Here is a 15,122-nt window from a genome sequence, read left to right as displayed (position 1 = left end):
GAGTCTAGTCTCCTGTGGGCTGCAATAGTTTGGTTTAATCTTCGATGTTGGGCTTGATGTGAGCGTGCTGGGTGTGTTGGTCGCCTGTGATATAGAGGAGGTCTGACTGGATGATCTCATGGTCCCTTCTGGCCTAAAACTCTACATGTAGCTGGTGTAGGACATACCAGTCATTTTGGGTTTAGGCTAAGCCTTCCTGGATGCTGTGAACCCCATGATCAACATTCATCCAGAGAACCGGAGCTCCCTCCATTCCTCTGACTCCATTTCTTTCACCAGTAATGTCACAGAACACGGTTACTGGTTAGGAATCTGCTTTCTTGGAGCCTTTTATCCAGTTTGGACAATGTGATGTTTTGGGACAGGGTTTGACACATGTTCTTACCCCTTCCACTTATCAATGATGATCAGTTGATAAATTACAGTACTAAGAATCAGGAAACATTCATTGATTATGTGCAATTACAGGTGTTAATTAGAGCTGAACAAAAGTTTTCATTCAAAAAATATCTTGAGGAAATTTGGCCGGTTTACAAAAAGAGATTTTTTTGTGAAAACATTTGGATTTTCTTGAGAGTTTTTTTTTTTTTTTGCATTATTACAAAATTTTCAACTTAAACCTTTTATTTGGGCGGAGGGGTCCTATGATGTATTGTTTATTGGGTTCTGTTCTATTCTATGTAGCTTCTTACACCACACTCATCAACATAATATCAGGATTTCTTCTGCTTTGCCAATTTTGAGCCCTCAGCTTAGTCAAATGGCAGGATTTTCAAAACTGAAAATATTCATTCTGGAAAATTCCAAGTTTTGAGAAGAATAAAAAAATAATGGAAAATATTTAAAAATGAAAAATTAGTCCATTTCGGAAAACAACAGAACAAAAAACGTCTTTGACCAGTGAGAGGTGCTATCCCCACAATGTGACCCAGAAGAAAAGGTGGAGCTGCCCAGTGAAAGAGCTGGTGAAAGTGTAGATTGGGGCCTCCATACCAGGATGATAAAATGACATCAGGCCCCGCTCATAGTCCAGATACACTCCGATCTTCCCAGGGCTCCCAGTCAGGGGCAGGAGGGTTTCTGGGGAGGTGCGAGCCCGGTAATGGCTCCCACACTGCTCCACGGCCCAGATCCTCTCCTCAGGAGAAAAGCAGATCCAGCCCTTCCTCCTGACAGATTCTTTGGCCACCCCCACAGCCCAGGTCCTACCACCTCCGACCTCTACCTCCCAGTAGCGTTTCCCCGAGGCAAACCCTTCCGAGCCCAGCACGCAGGTTTCACTGTCAAATCTCTCAGGGTTGTCAGGCATGTCCTGCTGCAGGCCCCTCCATTTCACAGATCGCCGATTCTCAGAGACCTTGAGGCTGGGATGAGCCGTGTCCGGATCCAGACTCACCATCGCTGCAGAGATGGGGCAGAGCATCAGGGGCAGAGCGCAGCCCATCTGCATAGGTGCTGACTCCGTGGGTGCTACAGGGCTGGAGCATGCACGGGGAATAATTAGTGGGTGCTGTGCACCCACCGGCAGCCAAGCTCTCCCCCTACCTCACCTCACCTAACCTCTGCCTCCTCCCCTGAGCACGCTGTGTCCCTGCTTCCCCTAGCTCCCAGTGCTTGCAGCCACAAAACAGCTGTTTCGCAGCGTAACAAGCTCTGGGAGGGAGGGGGGAGGAGCAGGAACATGGCGCACTCAGGGGAGGAGGCGGAGCCAGGGAGGGAATTTGGGGAAGGAGTCCAATAGGGGCAGGGAGGGGGAGGAGTTGAGGCGGGGACTTTGGGGAAGGGGTTGGAATGGGGGCGGGGCAGGGGTGGAGTTAGGGCAGGGCTGGGGGTAGAGGAGGGGTCGAGCACCCACGGGCACCAGCAGAAGTTGGTGCCTATGCCCATCGAGGCTGTTTCCCATCCTCCCGCCAGCTCTGTCTTGGCAAGGACACTCTCTGATTTCCCGCCTCTAACTCCCAGGGATCTGCTTCTCTGCATTTCACTGCAGCTCTCCTCCTAGACAATAGGGGCAAATAGTTCCCCTGGAAGAGCTGGAGATGCCTCTAGCTCCCATTGGGCCTGTCTGTAACCTCTACAGAGGCCCCAATAAGGAACGAGCTCAGGTGTTACACACACGGACATCATTTCTACCATTAAAAGAACTCAGTAGTCACCTACCACAAAATCTGTGCTCTGGGGCTGCTACCACGTCTCCACAGCTAAGACAGCACCTGAGTTTCCAATCTACACCTGAGTTGGGAGCCCTCTATTCTAATACCCACAAAGTCGTATCAGACTCAAATTTGGTAGATTTGGTCCAGGTCTGAGGTAGAATTTTTCTACCATATTTGAACTGAATTAGCCAAAGGGCTACTGACTGACAACTCCATAAAAACAGAGATTTCACCAGTCCAAAAAGCATTAAGACAATTACCCGCAGCCAGTTAAGGTAATTTACACAGTTTCCTAGAACCCTTCTAGTTCATGAAGTTAATTAATAACAACACAACACATGAGAATTCACCATATGTGTCCAGTAAAACCCCAACTCTGAACCATAATTACCAATGGCTGCGAGCACCTACCCCCCTGAATTGACAGCAGGTAAGTTCCCGGCCTTAGGAGCACTCTGACTTATTGCAATTATACTGGAGAGCTCGGGACTCCATACTTAAGTGTGAGCATTTGTTTTATGCAAGTAAACTGGGGACGAATCTGGCATTTTCATTGACCATACTGCTCTTTCCCTGTGATTTCTGGCATGTGCGCATCTGCTGGGCAGCAGAGTGGTGCAGGGAGTCTGACATTAAAATACCAGCTTCACTTACCTGCATTTTTGCTGACTTTACTCCAGCCTGAAATCAAACACACCAAGAGGTGAGCACTCCCCGGAGCACAGACTGCCGGCAAAGGACACAATGTCATCTGGGGTGGGGGAAAGGGGACACATGGCACTTACCAAGTTCGGCCAGGGATTTCTCTGCAAACAGAGAGACATAGGTATGCAGTCAGTTCTACAACAGCTCCTGGGTTAGGGAATGTGCCTTTAAAGGACCACTTTGCCCCTCTCGACTGTGCTCTCTGCTGCCCTCTTTCTGCCCAGGTCTCCTGGCCTGAGCTCCATCCTCATAGAGCTCTTAGTGGCTTTGGGCTCTGTCGATTACACCCCCCTTCTTGGCATCTGACCCTCGCTGGGCTCCTATGGCCCTGCCCTAGCTGGGCTCACCTGTCGTGTAGTGTCCGCACTCCCCATGTGCCAGGCAGCTCGGAGAGGTGCTAGGCCCTGATAACATGGCAGTGAGGGTTTAATGAGCTAACCCTTGGCCCTGGACACTGGATCTCAGCTCATGGGCCCAGCAACATGAGCTGGCTCCTTCTCACTGAGTTTGTGCCTCAAAGTTTCAGAGAGTGCTAGGAGACTTTGGGACTGCGCTGAGCCCCTGTTTCCAGGGCATCAGAATCCCCCCCACCCCTCCATTCCTTTAAATTCAGTAGCAAAAAGGTACGTGGGCCCAGGCAGACCCACCAGTTTTGGATATGGACATTCCCCTGTGTGCAGATTTTAAAGGAAGGGGCTGAAATCAGGCTTATCATGGAAACTGAGCAGCAACCTTATCTATGGAGCAGTTACCCCACTCGATGATTAGTCAGAGCTCCCCATCCGTTTGATTCCCAGAGCCTCTCCTAACAGATAGTGCAGAGACAAAAGCCAAAGTCTGTCTGACTATGTACAGTGAGAAAAACTTGTTCAAGCCTCCGGAGAGCCCAGACATTTACCTCTCTCGTTCTCCAGCTCAGCGCGCAGAATCTCTGGAAGAGAAAAGGAAGAAAGAGGCGAGGTTTCATCTTGTTGCATTAGCTGGGTTATTCCTACTGTTATTTCAGGGAACTTGTCCCAGGAACTTACCTCTCTCTTTCTCCAGTTCAGATCGCAGGTTTTCTAAAGAAAGAAGAGTGAAAGAGGTGAGATTCTGGGGGGCAATGGTCCCCTCTCATACTAGCAAAGAGCTGCCATTGTATAGAACATCATAGATTCACAGAGTTCAGGGCCAGAAGGGTTGTAGTCTGACCTCCTGTACATCACAGACCTTAGACCCTCACTCAGTCACCGCTGTACCAGGCCTAAGGTGACAGTTCAGTCACGGGTATTTTTAGAGAAAGTTGTGGACAGGTCATGGGCAATAAACCAAAAAATTCCCCACCTGTGACCAGTTCATGATTTATACCATAAGTCCCCCTAAGTAAATCTCAGCGGGGCTGCTGCTGGAGGGGGAGCAGGGCCATTGGCACCAGCTGCCAGGGGCCACTGAGCAGCAGCTGCTTCAGCCGCCCGAGGGACCACTGCTCAGGCGCTCTCTGGGGCCAGCCCCACCGGCTGCTGGTCAGGTGGTCCCCGGGGCCAGCTGCCCTGGGCCATTCCAGCAGTGGCTGGCAGTCAGTGCAGCTGGCCGTGGGGCTGTCGGATCAACTGGCTGACCTGATTTGGAAAAAGACGTTGAAAAACTGGAAAGGATGCAGAAAAGAGCCACAAAAATTATTTGAGGGCTGGACAAAATGCCTGACAGCGAGAGACTGACTTATAATAACGGGATTATTCACACACGTAAAGTTAAGCCTGTAGCTAGCTGAACTGGGGCCCTGAGCTCTCTGGGCCTCAGTTCCCTGAGTGTAAAGCGGGATAAGAAAGGGTTCCTCGCCTTGTGCGGTAACTGCAGTTCTTCGAGGTGTGTGTTACTCCATGCTCTGTGTACTCACAGCCCGGCGCCTCACATCGGAGATTTCAGGTCGCCGTTTCTGTTCGGCCCACACATCCGCTCTCCCCATCTCGTGCTCCGCATTAGGTCAATGTAGCGCTGTGCAGACAAACTGCCCCCGGTTCCTTCTCCACCACAGAGCTCATAGGTCAGAGCTGCAGAGCAGAGGGGAAGGGGGGCGAGTAGTGCAGCACCCACAGGGACACATCTCAGAGAGCGACAGGCACGGCACCAGGTGAGGGACCCTTTCTCCTTCTTGCAGCAGTGGCTCTGTGGGCGTCTCGGCGACTCGGCAGCCGTACCCGTGACGGAGGGGTGGGGTTTCAGAGTCGAGTCTAGTCCTGAGCATCAGACACTGGAATAAAATATAGCAGAGGATGCAGGGGTGCCGGAACTGGGGGGATCAAGGGGCCAGGCCCTCCCCCCACTTTTTGCCAGCTGTAAAGGCAAGTGACGGTGGGGAGAGGAGTGAGAAGCAGGCGGGGTCTTGGGGGGAAGAGGGAGTGATGCTGGGGTTTGGGGGAAGGGTCGGTGCAAGGTCAGGGGCTTGGGGAGAAGAGGTAGTGTGAGGTCAGGGCCTTGGGGGCAATGGGTGGCGTGCGCACAGGGAGAAAGGGGCGGGGCCTCAGGCAGGGCATGGCATGTGGGGTGCAGCCACAGTTCAGGTGCCTGTGGGCCCCCACACACTTCTAAGGGGCCTCTGCTGAGATGTGGGTGACTGCAGGATGTTCAGCAAATGTGTGAGCAGATGTCCATGTTTCTGCTCTGCACGTGTCTGTGATCGGAACATTCCTGAGCAAGGCTGTGCAAGTGGAGAGAGATCTCCTGGGGTGAGTTTGAACCGTACAGGAAGGTGGAATGCCTTAAGTGTGATAGCAATGGGTAATGCAGTCTGATATCCATCTCGAGAGTCTTTGTTTAGCGATTGAGGCTCCCTTAGATCTGTCTGCAATGGAGAGAAGTAGTCTGCGAGATTTTCTGAAGGGCTTAATCCTCACCAAATAAAAGGACTCTCCCGACATTCAGAGTGTGTGGGGTCACCTCCCTTTTATCCTGGTGTGGTTTTGGAAAAAAGTCGGGAGATGGATTAAACCGGTTTATGTGGAACTGTGAAGATATTTTCAGTAGGAATGTGGGGTACAGTCATAATGTAACCTTATTTTTGAAAACAACTGTAAACGGGGTATACCAATAGAGCCCCTATCTCTCCCACTCTCCGTGCAGACATAATGGCCACTAGGATTATAGTTTCCATAGAGAGGTGTAGAAGAGAGCAGGAGGCCATGGGTTCGAAGGGAAGTCTTGTAAGAAACTGAAGGACTTGGTTGAGGTCTCATGACAGTGTAGAGCATCTGATTGTGAAGACTGCAAAGAGCTACAAAAGGATCTCACAAAACTGGGTGACTGGGCAACAAAATGGCAGATTAAATTTTGATAAATGTTGATAAATGAAAAGTAATGCACATTGGAAAACATAATCCTAACTATACATGTACAATGATGGGGTCTAAATTAGCTGTTGCCACTCAAGAAAGAGATATTGGAGTCATTGTGGAGTTTTCTGAAATCATCCACTCAGTGTGCAGTGGCAGTCAAAAAAGCAAACAGAATGTTGGGAATCATCAAGAAAGGGATCGATAATATGACAGAAAATATCATATCGCCTCTATATAAATCCATGGTTCAGCCACACCTTGAATACTGTGTGCAGATGTGGTCGCCCCACCTCAAAAAAACACATTGGAATTGGAAAAGGTTCAGAAAAGGGCAACAAAAATGATTAGGCGTATAGAACGGCTTCCATATGAGGAGAGATTAATAAGACTGGGACTTTTCAGCTTGGAAAAGAGGCAACTAAGGGGGGATATGATAGAGGGCTATGAAATCATGAGTGGTATAGAGAAAGTAAATAAGGAAGTGTTATTTACTCCTTCTCATAATACAAGAACAAGGGGCCACCAAATGAAATTAATAGGTAGCGGATTTAAGACAAACACAAGAAAGTATTTTTTCATGCAAAGCACTGTCAACCTCCGGCACTCCTTACCAGAGGGTGTTGTGAAGGCCAAGACTATAACGGGGTTCAAAAGGGAGCTAGATAGATTCATGGTGGCTAGGTCCATCAATAGCTATTAGCCAGGATGGGCAGAAATGGTGTCCCAAGCCTCTGTTTGCCAGAAGCTGGGATTGGGTGACAGGGCATGGATCACTTGAGGATAACCTGCCTGTTCATTCCCTTTGGGGCACCTGCCATTGGCCACTGTCAGAAGGCAGGATACTGGGCTAGATCGACCTTTGGTCTGACCCAGTATGGCTGTTCTTATGCTCTTATGTTCACACCACCATCTCAGCAGCTCACCTCTTGGGCACACAGAACACTCCTGCGGACACTCTCAGCAGGAAGTTTTCCCAGGATCACAAATGAGAAATAGACCTTTCCATTCTCCACAGCATATTTCTACGTTGGGGAGTCCCAGAGATAGACTTATTCCCCACAGCCAGAAACAAGAAGTGCTCCCAGTTCTGCTCCGGAGCTGTCCTGGGTCATCACTCTCTCGGAGATGCCTTTCTCCTACATTGGAACACAGGTCTCCTCTATGCCTTTCCTCCAATTCCTGTAATGTCAAAGGTCTTGCTTGAGGAAAGAAACGAAAGGGCCAGGGTTATACTTGTAGACCCCTTGTGGCCATGACAAACGTGATTCCCATGCCGTACTCAACTGGCGATTTGCATGCCAATCACTCACCAGCTGTTCCTCATCTCCCCTCTCAGGATACTGGCAAGGTCCATCACCCCAATTGACAGGTTCTCCAACTCAATGCTTCCAACGCTTAGAAATGACCTGCTCTGAGTATGTAAAGACCATGTCTACTCAATAGTGGGAGAGATTCCAGCTCTGGTGTGACTGGAAACATGTTACCCCTACATCCTCTCCACTACCACTTGTGGTAGATTGCATCCTAGAACTGAAAATGTCAGGGTTATCGCTATGCTCCCTGGAAGTGCATCTCGCTGCCATCACCCCCTTCCATCGTAAGATGACAACAAGATGATGTCTCAGGGCATGAGTAAACCTTGCCACAAATAAGAACATAAGAACGGCCAGACTGGGTCAGACCAAAGGTCCATCAAGCCCAGTATCCTGTCCTCCGACAGTGGCCAAAGGCAGGTGCCCCAAAGACCTCTATCATATCCCCCCTTAGTCACCTCTTTTCCAAGCTGCAAAGTCCCAGCCTGATTAATCTCTCCTCATATGGAAGCCGTTCTATCGGGTGGTGAATGCACCAGGTCCAGAGTTTCACTGCCTTGGTACAAAGGGAAGGTGAGCGTGCTCTTCCCTAGCAATTTATGGAAAACATACATGCAGTGTTCTCTATCATAATCTTAATATGCTTGCCCTAGTCAGTGGGAGGAAATGTGAACAAGTTTCCTGACTGCTCTGAGTTCCGGTAAGTAGATATGCAATGTGGATTCGAAGGGGAACCATTTGCCTTGACTAATGTTGGTGTCCAGGAGGGCTCCCCATCCCAATAGATATGCATCTGTTGTTATTATTAACGTTGGGGGTGGTTGAGTGAAGGGAACTCCTGAGCAGACATTGTGAGTGTCTTTCCACCAGTTGAGGGAGTTTTTGACTGTTGAGGGCATCAATAGAAGTTTGTTTATACTGTGTGTGCTTGGTATGTGCTGAACCACCACTGAAGCCTGTACATGTGGAGTCTCATGTGATTTATTACAAAGGTGCCTGCCACCATGTGTCCCGGTAGTTGAAGACTATTTCTGACCAAGGTTTGAGGGTTGGCCTGTCCTGTTGAGATTAAGTTGTCTCAGGTGTTGAACCTGCATAAGGGGAGGAAGGCTTTGGCCTCTGCTCCATCTTGGAAGGCCCCTATAAATTCCAGATGTTATACTGGAGTTAATATGGTCTTTTGGATGTCTACTTTTAGAGCCAGTTGGAGGAATAGGTCCATAGTCTTTTGTGGGGGCGTCAAGGAATCATCAAAGGAGCATGCCTTGAGCAGGCAATCATCCAGATTCAGGGATATTATCACTCTTTGTTTGCGAAGGAGCACCACAACCATAGAAAGGACCTTTGAGAACACTCTGGGTGCAGACAATGAAAGTGGTCTTGTGCCAGAGTGAATACTTCTGTGCATCGCGATATGGAAGTAAGCATCTTGTAGGTCAAGGGTCGAGAACCAGTCCCCATGGTCCAGAGATGGGATTATTGCTGCCAAAGTCACCTTCTTGAAGCGTTGTATCTTTACAAATCTGTGGAGTGATCTTAGATCCAGAATGTGTCTCCAATCACCATTCTTTTTCAGAATCTGGAAGTACTTGGAGTTGAAGCCCTTCCCGCTGTGTTGAGTAGGAACTGGTTCTACAGAACCTAGGTTCAGAAGATAGCTTGTTTCCTGATGTAAAAGCTGCTCATGAGAAGGGTTCCTGAGGAGGGTCAGGGGAGAGCGGTAAGCAGGAGTGAGGGAGGTAAAATGGATCAAATATTCTGTGGAGATGATCTGCAAAACCCACTTGGTCCCAGTTTTGATGAAAAAGAGTAAGGCAGTTGCCAAAGCTGCGGTGATGTTTGTGTTTTTGCAGCAAATTAAAATGGGGGTGGTAACTTGGGTCCTTAAACAACACATCAAAAATTGTGCATAGATGTAGATGGCTGTGATGTTGATGACTGTGGGGGAGTTGATCTTCGCTTTTGTATTCATTGTGTTTTCTGTTGGGGTTCATAATGCCTCTGAGGAGGAGAAAATTGATCAGGCCGGGATCTCTGTGTCATCTGTGATTTATTATATCTTCTTTTTTGTGCAGGTGCATAAATTCTCAGTGAATGCAAAGTGGCTCTAGAGTCTTTTAGTATGTGGAGGGATTCATCCATTTTCTCTGCAAATGATTTGGATCCTTCAAATGGAAGGTCCTCCACAGTAGACAGGAGTTCCCTTGGAAAGCCAGAAAGGTGAAGCCAGGAAGCTCCGCATGCCCACTGCTGTTGAGATGAAGCAAGCAGCTGTGTCAGCGGTGTTTAGAGAGGGGCCTGCAACAATGTCCTGGCAAGAAACTGACCCTCAGTTGTGATCACCTGAAACTAATGGGAGTTGGTCAATGAAGGTGTTTAAAGTAGAATAATTGATATGGTTGTATTTTGCCATAAGAGCTTGGTAATTAGCAATCTTAAATTGCAGGGTCACCTAAGAATATGATTTTCAAGTTGTTTTAAGTTCTCTCATAGGGTGTTGATTTAGCATGGTGCTTTCTGCCATGTTCATTTACAGCATCGATTACAAGGGATTTTAGGAATGGGTGGGAAAATAAAAAATCCGAGTCTTTAGAGGGAACATAATATTTTTATCTGCTCTCTTGTATGTGGGATGTACTGTGCCACATAGTCTTTGCTGGGTCCAGCGATACCTTGTTAATAGTGAGTGCAATACAGGCTGATGATGAAGGGTGTAGGATGTCGAACAGCTTGAGTTGCAACACCTTGACTTCTTCCAGTGGAATTAGTAGAGAATCCACTTCTCTCTTGATGAAATCTTGAAATGGTTTGAAGTCGTTTGCCAGAGTTGGTGGGGGAGGCATAACAGCTTCATCAGGAGAGGATGAAGAGATGTTAGTCACTGGAGTAATCCCTTTGTCTCATCTCACTGCCTGTTCTCCTCCTGTGGATCAGGAGACCTAGACAGAGAAGCAGTAGGAGATTGCCTTCTCCTATCCTGATGAGCAACACTAGGGGCCCTCAAGAATTGGGGTCTATAGGCCAGTATGGCCACTGGGGTGGTGCAAAGGGCATTGAGGGGTGCACCCAAGCGTGTCCATACCAACTGTGTGGGTCATGTCTCTCATGGTGGTAAGCTGGTTCTGCAGAGGTTTCTGGGTGATTTGCTCCCTGGTAGTGGGACAGAGAGCCTTCCAAGGAGACTGAGGAGAATCTGTCATCCTCCTCCTCCTCCTCGTCACTTGGAAGAGGTGGAGCTGTCATGGAAGCTGTGGGAGACTCCATTGGTACTGCATGTATGTCTGGGCACTGAGATGTGGTCAGCACCAAGAATGTGTCGGTGCTGAACCAGGGCGACTCAGGCATCTCTGAAACCAGCAAGTCTTTAGGCAAATGAAATTCCTGTGATACCAGAATAGCAGATGGCGCCGTTGAGGTAAGCTGAGCAGACGTGGCTCATGTAGAAGGAGCTGACAGTAGTGGGAGTCTTCTGCACTCCGATAAATGGCCGGTAGTGTTGTTCTGGTCTTCTGAAGAGCCGAAGCACTTGGTATCGAGGCCCTAGAACGCTCTATCGGAGATGAGCTAGAGGAGCTGGTTCTCTCTCTACCACCCCTTTCCCCCCAGTGGTACCAAACTCCCATAGCCTGTGCCCCTTGGGTTTTTAGGCTTACTGGTGGTACCAGTAGCGGAGGAGCCAGTCGTCTCGTGGGTACCCCGTTGTAGATCAGTCAGTACCAGGGTGGTTGATCTTGTTAGGGATCATTTCTTTGTGGTAGATTCTCTACCCAATGACTTGTAGCCTGCTTTTTTGTGGCTTTTTGAGAGGAATCCAAAAATTTCCTCTTCCAAGCTGCCATAGTGTGTTGAGCCGAGGAAGTAGATGGAATCGGCCACTTTGGGAACTCTTGTACGGGGGGGTGTGTCCCAGGGCCAGGGTCAGAGGCTGATCCGACTGAACTTTCCATCATTAGTAGTCATAGTTTTAGTTAAAGGTTATTCCTAGCTTTTAATTTCAGGCAGAAAGTACACTCTTAAGGCATGTGTGACTCTCCAAGACAGCAAATGCAGTAGGAATGTACATCACTGACTGGAATTGGTTCTCAGGAGGAGAAACAACACTTAAACCTGGAAGAGCCAGGCATACCCTGTCCAGGTTTCACTTCCCCAGAGGGAGGAGGCAAGAAAGAACTCAGGACAGGGAGTTCGCTAGCCTTATAACAAAATAAAGAGGGGGGATTATTTTATTGTTCCTTTTTTTTTTTTTTGAAAAAAGGAAACAGAAGGGGTGTATGAACACTAACTGACTGAAATGCAATGAACGAACACTAATCACTCAAAACAGAAAGTAAAATATAGATGAGGTATTCTCAACTCGGGGGCTGCTGAGGCCCTATCTCAGGTCAAGGTGGTTGAGAAGGAGCTGAGGGCAGTTTGCCCGTGCAATGCTCTATAGCCCTAATGCAAGGCCCGAGACAGGGACAGCATCTGTGGGGGCTGAATAGACACTGCTATCTAAAATCTCCGATCTGAGGCATAGGGGGCACAAATACACCTTCAGAGAAGTACCCACAGGATCCTACTCGAAGAAGAATGATAATTCCTTCCTCCCACCCTTTGTCTTATCTATTTAGCCCTTCAGGTCTTCTGTCATGTGTCTCTGCATGGTCCAGCACAGCGGGGCCTCCAGTTCTCTTGTAACATCACCCATAATAATGTAACTCTGCTCAACTCACAAAAGGGCAAACCGCAGCGATTAGAAAATACGGAGCGGTGCAGAGACCTTCCTTCCTGCTGACAGTGAACCAGAGTCAAGAACATGTTGAACTAGATTTGATTCTTTGCAATTAGATGTGAAACCCACTGGCAGGGTGAGTTAAAAGTCCCCCTGTGAGTCCATCCACAGAGAATACAAGATGTTACAGCCCCTAGCAGCGGTGAACTGCACCTTTCAGAGGATCTGGCCTGAGCCAGTTGGAACCCGTTGTTGTCACGCAGAGGCTCATGTCACGCAGTGCTGACTGTGGGGTGCCGGAGACTGTGTTCAGAGGACAAGCTATTGTCGTAAGTGTGAGGGGGCTCCTGGTCCTACTTGAAGGCTCTGGGGACCCTGTAGGGAAGTGTCAGTGTGCGATCTGAGGCCTGAGAACACAGGAATGGCCAGATCAGTGGTCCAGCTAGTCCATTGTCCTGTCTTCCAACAGTGGTCAGCGCCAGAGGCTTTAGAGGGAATGAAGGGAACAGGCCAATTATCAAGTGATCCATCCCCTGTCAAGTCCCAGCTTCTGGCAGTCAGAGGTTTAGGGACACCCAGAGCATGGGGTTGAATCCCTGACCATCCTGGCCATTGATGGACCTGTCCTCCAGGAACTTATCTAGTTCTCTTTTGAATCCAGGTCTATTTTTGGCCTTCACAGCATCCCCTGGCAACAAATTCCACAGGTTGCCTCCGTATTGTTCGAAGAAGTGCTTCCTTTTATTTGAGTTAAACCTACTGCCTAATAATTTTACCAGGTAACCCCTGGTTCTTGTGGTGTGTGAAAGGGTAAATAACCCTTCCTTAATCGCTCTCTCTAAACCACTGATGATTTTATAGAATTCTATGCCCTCCCCGCGTCCTCATCTCTTCTCTAAACTGAACAATCCCAGCCTTATTTGTCTCTCCTCCTAGGAAAGCTGTGCTGCATCCCTAGTCATTTTTTGTTGTCCTTTTCCCAGTCTAATATATTTTTTGAGATGGGGTGACCAGATCTGCACACAGTATTCAAGGTGCGGGCGTACCAGAGATTTATATAGTGGCAGTATAATATTTTCTGTCTTATTACCAATCCCTTTCCCAATTATTCTGTTCACTTTTTTGGCTGCTGCTGCACATTGAGTGGATGTTTTCGGAGAATTATCCACAATGACTCCACGATCTTTTTCCTGGGGGGTAACAGCTAATACAAACTCCATCATTTTGTATGTGTAGTTAAGATTATGCTTTCCAATGTGCATTACTTTGCATTTATCAACACCAAATTTCATCTGACATTTTGTTGCCCAGTCAGCCCGTTTTGTGAGATCCCTTTGTAATTCTTTCCAGGAAGCTTTGGACTTAACTCTCTTGAGTAATTTTGTAACATCTGCAAATTTTGTCCCTTCACTGTTTACATCTCCAGCAGCCAGTGTGCAAAGAGCCGGCCTAGACAAGGAGGGGAAGAGTTGTGCTGCTCTGCCTTAAACTCACAGACTTTATGGCCAGAAGGGACCATCATGATCATCTAGTCTGACCTCCTGCACATCGCAGGCCACAGAACCTCACTCACCCACCCCTGTAACAGACCCAGAACCTCTGGCTGAATTACTGAAGTCCTCAGATCATGATTTTATAGAGTTCAGGTCACAAAGACTCCGCCATTTACACCAGTTTAAACCTGCAAGTGACCCATGCCCCATGCTGCAGAGAAAAGGGAAAAAACCCACCAAAAAACAAAAAAATCCTTGGGTCTCTGCCAATCCGACCCAGGGGAAAAGTCCTTCCTGACCCCAAATATGGTGATCAGTTAGACCCTGAGCCAGCTTTGTGTCTTCCTGTTTTGGGGTCTTGTTGTAGTAATTGGTCCTGCAAATTTACCCTAATTATGAGCTCAACTGTGAGGCAGGAGTGAAAGCTCACAAAATGTCACAATAATCTGTAACAATGAATGTGGAAGGGAAAGGGTGAAAAGGGGAGGGAGACAGACTGAATTAGACCAAACAAAAATGCCTCCTGATAGAACTCAAAGACTGTGTTACAATCATGCCTGGTAAACAAGAGAAGTGTGGGATCAGAAATCAATGAAACAAAAGTTAGGCCTAAATGGTGGACAAAATAATGAGCGGACGGGCTAGTCCCCCCCTCACTCCATTTTGGGGTTCTTAAAAATTTTTTTTAGCAGGAATATATTTGAAGAGATGCAGGGTACTGCTATTCTGGCTGAAAGAAGGGGAAGGAGTGAGCTTCACCATCATGGCTGCCACTCCTCCCTCCCCTGGAAGCCCAGGCCTTCTTCATCCTAATCCTGAGAGATGTCCTGACCAGACCAGGCCAGAGAGAGGGACCAAGAAGGAAATGCCACGTCCACCAGCTCTGGCTGACTCCTGAACACCACCTGAAATGTGATGTCTGCCCCCACCAATGCGTCCTTTTCCTGCTCTATATTATTTCTTCTCCTTCCAGTCTCTCTCCTTTTTCTTTCTGTCTAAGAAGAATCTGGCTTAGCTGGCCAAGAATGCTTATATTGCAGCACTGCTGTGATCCTGCGACCAAAGAGGCAGCTAAAAGCTATGCCCCAAACAGCCCAGTGCTGGTGTGATTTTTCCAGAGTGGCTGATCAGAATATGGGCTGGCTTGTGTTTCTCCACAGTGAGGCTGCCAGCGAGAGGTAGCACCAGAACAGAAGCTGCATTTTCTCTCTTTGCTACTCTTCTTTCTCGCTGTTTGAAAGAGGTGCCGGCATCAAAGGAAAGGCGCATCACACGCTGGAGAGAGGCAAAGGTGGGACAACTGGGGTGACTCTTGACTCTGCAGCCAGGGAGAGGAGGAACTGACTCCCTCCCAGGGTCACACAGCATATTGTCGAAAAACTTCTTTATTGTGAATGATGATTTACAGTTTAATATATTCCTAAGAGAGT

The 15,122-nt window shown here is 48.2% G+C and overlaps 1 protein-coding gene across 1 annotated transcript in view; it reads right to left on the bottom strand.

Annotated features, from left to right (window-relative positions):
* Positions 1-910: 910 nt before the first annotated feature.
* Positions 911-15,122, bottom strand: part of LOC140904587 (butyrophilin subfamily 2 member A2-like) — a 629,317-nt gene continuing 615,105 nt past the window's right edge. Inside the window, exon 5 of the mRNA XM_073327019.1 lies at positions 911-1,401. Within this exon, the coding sequence (XP_073183120.1) occupies positions 911-1,399 (489 nt within the window). The 5' untranslated portion in view covers positions 1,400-1,401. The remainder of the gene's footprint in view (positions 1,402-15,122) is intronic.

Source organism: Lepidochelys kempii, unplaced genomic scaffold (genome assembly GCF_965140265.1).
Source record: "Lepidochelys kempii isolate rLepKem1 unplaced genomic scaffold, rLepKem1.hap2 scaffold_36, whole genome shotgun sequence".
NCBI lineage: Eukaryota > Metazoa > Chordata > Testudines > Cheloniidae > Lepidochelys > Lepidochelys kempii.
This window is presented reverse-complemented; position numbering and strand designations above follow the sequence as displayed.